Source organism: Trichomycterus rosablanca, chromosome 15 (genome assembly GCF_030014385.1).
Source record: "Trichomycterus rosablanca isolate fTriRos1 chromosome 15, fTriRos1.hap1, whole genome shotgun sequence".
Lineage (NCBI taxonomy): Eukaryota > Metazoa > Chordata > Actinopteri > Siluriformes > Trichomycteridae > Trichomycterus > Trichomycterus rosablanca.
Genome location: NC_086002.1, coordinates 22,278,117 through 22,287,418, shown reverse-complemented (window position 1 = coordinate 22,287,418; position 9,302 = coordinate 22,278,117). Strand labels below are relative to the sequence as shown.

General features: G+C 38.0%; 2 protein-coding genes across 2 annotated transcripts; both read right to left on the bottom strand.

Annotated features, from left to right (window-relative positions):
• Positions 1 to 7,359: 7,359 nt before the first annotated feature.
• Positions 7,360 to 7,760, bottom strand: LOC134329006 (histone H2B-like). Its single transcript, XM_063010247.1, has one exon. It carries the CDS (start codon positions 7,747 to 7,749, stop codon positions 7,375 to 7,377), a length of 375 nt encoding a protein of 124 aa, XP_062866317.1. The 5' UTR covers positions 7,750 to 7,760; the 3' UTR covers positions 7,360 to 7,374.
• A 680-nt stretch (positions 7,761 to 8,440) lies between these two features.
• Positions 8,441 to 8,755, bottom strand: LOC134329093 (histone H4). Its single transcript, XM_063010340.1, has one exon. It carries the CDS (start codon positions 8,750 to 8,752, stop codon positions 8,441 to 8,443), a length of 312 nt encoding a protein of 103 aa, XP_062866410.1. The 5' UTR covers positions 8,753 to 8,755.
• Positions 8,756 to 9,302: the final 547 nt, after the last annotated feature.

Here is a 9,302-nt window from a genome sequence, read left to right as displayed (position 1 = left end):
AACTTCACATGTTCCTTGATCTTTCTGGAGGTGATCATTGACTGAGTATTTGCTATTTTGGCTAATCTTCGATCCAATTGAACAGTAGTTCCACGCTTCCTTCCGTATCTTTCAGGTTTTGGTTGTCACTTCAAGGCATTTGAGATCATTTTAGCTGAGCAGGCTATAATTTGCTGCACTTCTCTGTATGTTTTTTCTCTCTACAATCAACTTTTTAATCAAAGTATGCTGTTCATCAGAACAATGTCTGGAACAACTCATTTTCCCCAGTATTTCAAAAGGAAATGTGCTATGACCAAGCTGTGCAACATTTGCCCCCCTCCTACATTAAATAAGGGCCAAAACTGACACCCGTTCTTCTGCAGAATGAATGACTTCACCAATTGAACTCCTCACTGCTATTATTTTGAACAACCCCCTTTCAATCAATGCTTCGATTACTCAGAATGAGCGGCATGCATGTCCTAATTGTTGGGTTTGTTTTGTTTTCATTACTCTACTACACTTTCAAGTCAATTTTTTGCTATGTAGAAATAGCATTTCTACTAAAAACAGTGATTTACCATGTTAATGGTGTTGAACTGCTATTATTTTGAACACTACTGTAAAATTTACTCAAATAATAGCCATAAATTCAAGAACTTAATTCCATTAAATAAATTTAACACAAAACATTTGTAAAAAATCTACTGGACCACTGATTCATTTTTTTACAGTGTATGCAATGTGTTGAGGGGGCCCAACATTTTTTTTTTTGCACTGGGGCCCATGAGCTCCCAGTTACACCACTGGTGTTGCATCTAGAAATGGTTCATATTATGAGCGCCTGTTTTCAGTGGCAGGGTTATGAACAGGTAAAGATCCTCACTTTTACCAGTTCATGTTTTACCAGCTCATTTTAAATTACTGGCTGAAAGATGGTAACTGTCAACAACTACATTTCAGCAGCAGTATTATACACATTTTGCACTTACGGCTGCTATCATGTGGACTGTTACAGTTTTTGTGGACAGTTGGTTGTTCAACAGTATTTGAAAAACATTTTTAAATGGTATCTTTTGTTGAGTTTTTATTACACAATACTTATTTAAACTAAATTAAAACTAATACTAGAACTAATAAAAACTAAACTAAAACTAAGCATTAAAAAAATATTAACAATTAAAAAGAACTAGCAAACCCACTATAAAAACGTATTAAAACTAACTAAATTAGAGAGAAAAAAGTCACAATGAAATAAAACTAAACTATAATGAAAAATCCAAAACTATTATAACCTTGATTCCTACATGTAATACATTAATGAATTCATTGTGAATATGCACAAGTTCATTTTGTCTAATGTTAGTGGTGGAGAAAGTACAGAATGTAGTTGAGTTAAAGTAGAGATATCCAAGGTAAAATATTACTCCAGTAAAAGTAGTAAAAAAAAACAGTTCTCTACGGGAGTGTCACCACTCTGTTCTCTCTACCGCTCTGGATACACTTAAAATATCGTCCCGTTATTATTGTTAGGATAGAAGTTTTGTTTAAGCTGAGAGTGTAATGGTCAACTATTATCATTAAACAGCATTAAGTGGCTCCATTTATATGCATTCTGACATATATATATATATATATGGATTTATATATACCTAGCCTTTCCTTCAGATCGACCATTTGTAAATTTGTTTCGGCATTGTTAAAAGTTTTTCAGCTCTAGTAAATTTGTTTTTGTTTTTGTTGTAAATTTGTTTTCTAAAATGTTAATTTGTTTTGCACTTCTTGGCCACTGTAGTTTTTCCTCAGTAAATTGGTCCACAATCGAATTGATGTTTTTTTTTCTTCTGTAACTAAAGTTAATTTTAATAATTTTGCCATTTTAAACATGTTAAAAAAAGAAATTCAACAGGGCTTCTATGCAACCCTAAACCTTATTACAATATACTATAATTTTAATATTGTACAATTAGGTGGGACAGATAGCCATTAGAGACATGACAATGTAGCCCAAAAAATACCCCATACTAGGATATAAGACAGTGGGAGAATAGAGCAGTGTATGACCAAAAGTCATATTAAGTCAAATTTGTAGTGAAATTGAAATAAAACAAACAAATAGCTTTAAAAACCTTTCAGTGCTTGTGAAAGTAGCATTAGAGACACGTTAGGATAAAAAAATACATCTAAAAAACCTGCAGCGGTGTAGGACGAGGTGTAGGGTGAATAAAACATGAAGGCAAAATTGTGTTTAGGAATGTGTAATATATACAGGGGTTGGACAAAATAACTGAAACACCTGTCATTTTAGTGTGGGAGGTTTCATGGCTAAATTGGACCAGTCTGGTGGCCAATCTTCATTAATTGCACATTGCACCAGTAAGAGCAGAGTGTGAAGGTTCAATTAGCAGGGTAAGAGCACAGTTTTGCTCAAAATATTGCAATGCACACAACATTATGGGTGACATACCAGAGTTCAAAAGAGGACAAATTGTTGGTGCACGTCTTGCTGGCGCATCTGTGACCAAGACAGCAAGTCTTTGTGATGTATCAAGAGCCACGGTATCCAGGGTAATGTCAGCATACCACCAAGAAGGACAAACCACATCCAACAGGATTAACTGTGGATGCAAGAGGAAGCTGTCTGAAAGGGATGTTCGGGTGCTAACCCGGATTGTATCCAAAAAACATAAAACCACGGCTGCCCAAATCACGGCAGAATTAAATGTGCACCTCGACTCTCCTGTTTCCACCAGAACTGTCCGTCGGGAGCTCCACAGGGTCAATATACACGGCCGGGCTGCTATAGCCAAACCTTTGGTCACTCGTGCAAATGCCAAACGTCGGTTTCAATGGTGCAAGGAGCGCAAATCTTGGGCTGTGGACAATGTGAAACATGTATTGTTCTCTGATGAGTCCACCTTTACTGTTTTCCCCACATCCGGGAGAGTTACGGTGTGGAGAAGCCCCAAAGAAGCGTACCACCCAGACTGTTGCATGCCCAGAGTGAAGCATGGGGGTGGATCAGTGATGGTTTGGGCTGCCATATCATGGCATTCCCTTGGCCCAATACTTGTGCTAGATGGGCGCGTCACTGCCAAGGACTACCGAACCATTCTGGAGGACCATGTGCATCCAATGGCGGTGCCGTGTATCAGGATGACAATGCACCAATACACACAGCAAGACTGGTGAAAGATTGGTTTGATGAACATGAAAGTGAAGTTGAACATCTCCCATGGCCTGCACAGTCACCAGATCTAAATATTATTGAGCCACTTTGGGGTGTTTTGGAGAAGCGAGTCAGGAAATGTTTTCCTCCACCAGCATCACGTAGTGACCTGGCCACTATCCTGCAAGAAGAATGGCTTAAAATCCCTCTGACCACTGTGCAGGACTTGTATATGTCATTTCCAAGACGAATTGACGCTGTATTGGCCGCAAAAGGAGGCCCTACACCATACTAATAAATTATTGTGGTCTAAAACCAGGTGTTTCAGTTATTTTGTCCAACCCCTGTAAATGGACAACGCTTGTGTTTGGTTCTAGCTTTTGCAGGTGTGTGTGAGAGAGAGAGAGAGTAAAAAATTTAAGTAAAATGGGTGGATATGTCTCACCTGGACTGCTAGAGCCATTAATGTTTTGTTAAAGTGGGTGTCAGGGTCATGAATGAGTGATTAACTAAATAAACAATGAATACATTAAACAAATAAATACATAAAAATTGAGTAAATAAGTTTTCAGATTCTTCGGTGCTGAACAATACTGATTTATAAAGTCTTTATAAGTGACATCTGTGTTAAAAATGTGTTTGTATATTTTACTGTATTGTGAGAAATGGGAAGTTATAAGTCATATTCTGCTAAAGCATAACGTTTCATAAACATATTTCAAAGTCAGACACATCTTGGTTAAAGTGAAAGTGATCTTAGCTGTGTATCAATAAAAGCCAAATAAGTGAAATAAGACATTTTATGTTTCAGTGTTAGCTGTGTTAAAGCCATTTCTAAGTTAAACATTAAAAAGTGCATCTTTATAAAAGAGATGTATCAGATAAATAACTAAAATAGACTTGAATCTGTTTTGTGCGTGTTAGAAAGATCAGTAGAATGTGAATGTTGGAGCCATGTGTTGTTTTAGAAATGTGTCAGTACATGTGAACTTAAAGCTGACACGGTGATGTTCTGTAGATCTTACAGCACAAATATGTAGAACTAACTGAAATAAATGTTAGTGTATTGTAGTATTCTTCTTCTTATCATCATTATTATTTTAAATTGTTATGTTTATTTTTTTCTTCCATTTCAGCTACATGACAGTTAAGCACCCTGGACTCGATCTAGTCCTGCTTGGTAGCTGTGTTTTACTTCGCACTAAACAGAGTAACAGAACAAAAACATGCCAGTAAAGAAGAGGGAGCAGTAAATTGCAGCTTGCAAAAAAAGAGGAATAATAATCAGTAATTATTATTCAGAATAATGTATCAATATCAATAATAAAACACTATTCTAAGTACTCAACACAGGGTATATATTTTAGGACAGACATATTGTAAAATATTAACTGTAAATAATCATAATTACTCATAATAATCAATTTGTTTTTAATATTATAGTTGTTGTCGTAATAATAGTATTATTGGTGATGGTAGTAGTAGTAGTAACTTATAATATAACTAGTTACTTATAATGTTCTGGAAAACCAATAGACAATTAGTGGAGCGTGGCTCCCATCTGGTGGCCAAAATGTGACAACACACAAACAACATGTCATGTAGCTGTTACGTTCATACATTTACATTTTCAGCATTTAGCAGACGCTTTTATCCAAAGCGACTTACAGTACTGTGACAGTATACAATCTAAGCAATCGAGGGTTAAGGGCCTTGCTCAAGGGCCAAACAGTGGCAACCTGGCAGTGGTGGGGCTTGAACCGGAAACCTTCTGATTACTGGTCCAGTACCTTAACCGCTAGGCTACAACTGCCCTACACATGCCCTACACATGCCATACCCATGTATATGTGTTTTCTTTTATGTATGTATTTTTTTATGTATTTGTGTGTGTGTGTGTGTGTGTGTGTGTGCGTGAGTAAGTGTGTGTGTGTAAGTGTATATACACACATTTTACTCAAACACACACAGATACTACTAATAAACAAAAGTGCTGTAAGAACTGGTGACAAACATACACAATACACAACACAGAATTGCAGGACTGCAGTCTGAGTCCGACACTGTTTAATATCTACATAAATGATTTAGTGTGCAGCTCCCGGACTCACTCTGCAGGACGGGGAAGTAAAATTTCTACTCTATGCAGCTGCACCTAGACCTGTTGGAACAGTACTGCCAGAACTGGGCCCTAGCAGTAAATCTAAAGAAAACAAAAATGATGGTGTTCCAAAAACAAACCTAGATGTCAGGAACACATGGCACCAGTTTACCATGGTCAGCACTGCCCTGGAGCACACAATGCAGTGCACTTACCTTGGTCTCATCATTACATTTACATTTTCAGCATTTAGCAGACGCCTTTATCCAAAGTGACTTACAGTACAGTTACAGTATACAATCTGAGCAATTGAGGGTTAAGGGCCTTGCTCAAGGGCCCAACAGCAGCAACCTGGCAGTGGTGGGGCTTGAACCAGCAACCTTCTGATTACTAGTCCAGTACCCTAACCACTAGGCCACGGCTGTACTCAGAGAAAAAGAGAAAAAACAGATATAGAGATAAAGATTTTTTTTTATTGTTGTATGGGTATTTATAATTAATATATATATATATATATATGTATATATTACATACATATAGTAGTACTTTATATTAGTAGTAGTGGGTTTTTTCTCTCTGTTGTATTTGTTCTTGTTTTAGGCCAGCAATCCTGTGATTTTTTTAAATTTTTGCTCTTCTTCTTCTTCTGTTATTATGACATTATCATCATCATCAGCATCATCACTAAACATGGACATATAGTCCAATGACAATTTGTCACACATGAGGCACAAGTATCAGTATAAGCTGCGCGGCATTGTGTCTAAATAAAACAATTGAACAACGCTTGCTCAGAATGCATATAAATGGGGCCACTTAATGCTGTTTAATGATAATAGTTGACCATTACACTGTCAGCTTAATTTCATGACAAATCTTTAGTTATTTAATCCGCAACAGAACATAAAATTAAATAAGGAATATTTAAGCACCACTTTTCAGTTTAAGCACCACAAACATGACATGAGAGAATATTTGTGATGGTTATCCTGATGATCTGTATGAATCTCATGAATAACTGATGACACTTGTACCTTAATTACTAAAATAATTAATATATTGCTCCTGCAGTAAGGCATACATTATCAGTGGTGGACAGTAACTAAGTAAATGTAACTAGTTGGGTGAGTTTTTACTTTAACTCCACCACATTTGGTAGTCAAATGTCTTACTTTTTTCTCCACTACATTCTGAACAATCTGTGATTCCTTTTGGTTTATGTGTGAATAAAAACGTAACATTGTCAAAATAAAGGAAGCGTGAAGCGATCACACCAATCAGTGTTTTGTTCTTATGATAATTTTAATAAACATTAGTGTCAGATTAATGAATGACACTCGAGTCTTTTCACCTAAAATGAGTTGATTCATCAAGAGTCTTTTTACAGAAATGATAATAAAACATTAGAGCCATAATAAATCATGCTACTTTTACTTTCATACATTTGAAGGTATATACTAGTACTTTTACTCAATTGGAGGTAAAGAGTATTTTTTAATTAGTTCATGTATTACATGTAGGAATCGATTATTAATCACTCATGAAATAAGAGATGAATTAATACTATTTCCTGTACCTGCACTATAATGTTTCTGGTACGGTAGTGTGTTTATGAATCTGTTCATTCAGTGCAGGTAAACCTTATGAATCCAGCCACATGGCTTAGTGTTTAGCCAAAATTATTATTATTATTATTAATCCTCAGGAAAGTGAAGGGAGATTAGTTTATGCAAAAAAACAACTCCTATGCATAAAAAACCTCTTTAATCTCTGTACTGTATATTGTCTCTACTACTTAATGTCAAGGGGCACATGAACCACGTGACCGCGTGGCGGAGAGATCAAGGAGTCTCTCTCTACAGCTCTGAGTGCTTCATAATATCTTAGTACAGTGACATTTGATTCTGTGTGTTATTCTAAACTCACCACATAGTGGCAGTCAGGGCCCAAAAACAGTAATATATTAATAAATAAATAAGGTATTAAACATGGAAAGCTACCGAAATGCAGTGTGAATAATATATTCGAATATAATACTTAAAAAAAGAGGAAAATTCTCTTAACTTGATAAGATGGGTGGCTCTTAAAAGAGCCGTTGGTTTGCCAGAGCGACTAAGGCGCTTTACTTGGAGCTGGTGTACTTGGTGACGGCCTTGGTACCCTCGGACACGGCGTGCTTGGCCAGCTCACCGGGAAGCAGCAGGCGCACGGCGGTCTGGATCTCCCTGGAGGTAATGGTGGAGCGCTTGTTGTAGTGAGCCAGACGAGAGGACTCACCAGCGATACGCTCGAAAATGTCGTTGACGAAGGAGTTCATGATGCCCATAGCCTTGGAGGAGATCCCGGTATCAGGGTGGACCTGTTTCAGGACCTTGTACACGTAGATAGCGTAGCTCTCCTTCCTGGACTTTCTGCGCTTCTTGCCTCCTTTGCCGGCGGTCTTGGGGACGGTTTTCTTGGAGCCCTTCTTGGGCGCGGCCTTCGCTGGTTCGGGCATGATGCTGCTGTTTCCTCTAGAGCAAACTGCAAGTGAATGTAGACGCTCTACACGCCCACTTTATTAACCCTGCATGCTGAGTAAGACAAGATGAAACACGTAACTCTGATTGGTCCAAGGTCCTGGGTTTCTATTGGACAGGAGACATACCGTTCCACGCCCCCTTCTGCCCCATTCACCAGAATCTGTTCTTTGTTGTCTGTTCCCGCTTAATCTGAGGTCGATACATGTTTTAAAACCGAATATAAAAGAATCAATAGCAATATTTTATTAAATTTTATATATAAATATATAGTTAGGATAGATAAATAGATATTTTTTTGTTTGTTTTTTAAACGAAGCATTGGGGCACAATGTTTTACTGTATTTTACAGAGATCGTGTTAATGATTGTAGTGTAATCTACAGTATGGCTGTACATTGGTAGTATGCAAACACGCCGTATGAAGGCTAAACAAGATCTGATAATAAACGTAATACTAAAACTACTAATGATAACGCAAAGCTTTTAGGGCTACATAAGTGAATTGATAAAAAGCGAGTGTGAATTGGGGTTAAACGAGTGATTTGCAAATGTACGCATCAGTGAACGTACTACTACTAATAATAATAAAGCAGGAGAACCTTCTCTTTTGTAGAAAATATGGGTGGCTCTTAAAAGAGCCGTTGTGTTAGCGTGGAGGTCTGAACGTTTAACCCCCGAATCCGTACAGGGTGCGTCCCTGGCGTTTCAGAGCGTACACCACGTCCATTGCGGTGACGGTCTTTCTCTTGGCGTGCTCGGTGTAGGTGACGGCATCACGGATGACGTTCTCAAGGAAAACCTTGAGCACACCGCGGGTCTCCTCGTAGATCAAGCCGGAAATACGCTTCACACCGCCACGGCGAGCCAAACGGCGGATGGCGGGTTTAGTAATACCCTGGATGTTATCACGGAGAACTTTGCGGTGACGCTTAGCGCCTCCTTTTCCAAGACCTTTGCCGCCTTTTCCTCTTCCGGACATCGTTACTGCTCTCGTCTAAATGAAGCGAGTCAATGCAGGACGAGCGTTCACAGCGAGCTTGTTATTTCCCTCTACCGGACCTAGTTGAAGACAATGGGGCGGAGTTAAGCAGTGACCGCCCACTGTGACCGCAGCTGCTCGGAGTAGGCCTCATGTAAAGCGCGTAACTTAGAACCTCCACTGTTTTATCCTCACAGTAAATCGGTCCACAATCGATGTGACGTATTCCACATGACATATTTTTCTGTAACTAATGTTTAATGTTAAGAATTTTTTTTCTAAACATGTTGTGCCAAAAGAAAGAAATACAAACAAAGAAACAACCCTAAACCCTATGCAACCCTAAACCCTATGCAACCCTAAACCCTATTACAATGTACTATAATCGCCATGTTTGTCACATGTTTTAATATTGTACAATTAGGTGGGACAAACAGCCATTAGAGACATGACAATGTAGCCAAAAAAAAAAAAAAAAACATACTAGGAATACGGAAAGACAGTGTGGGAGAATACAGCAGTGTATGATCAAAAATTTATATTAGTTCAT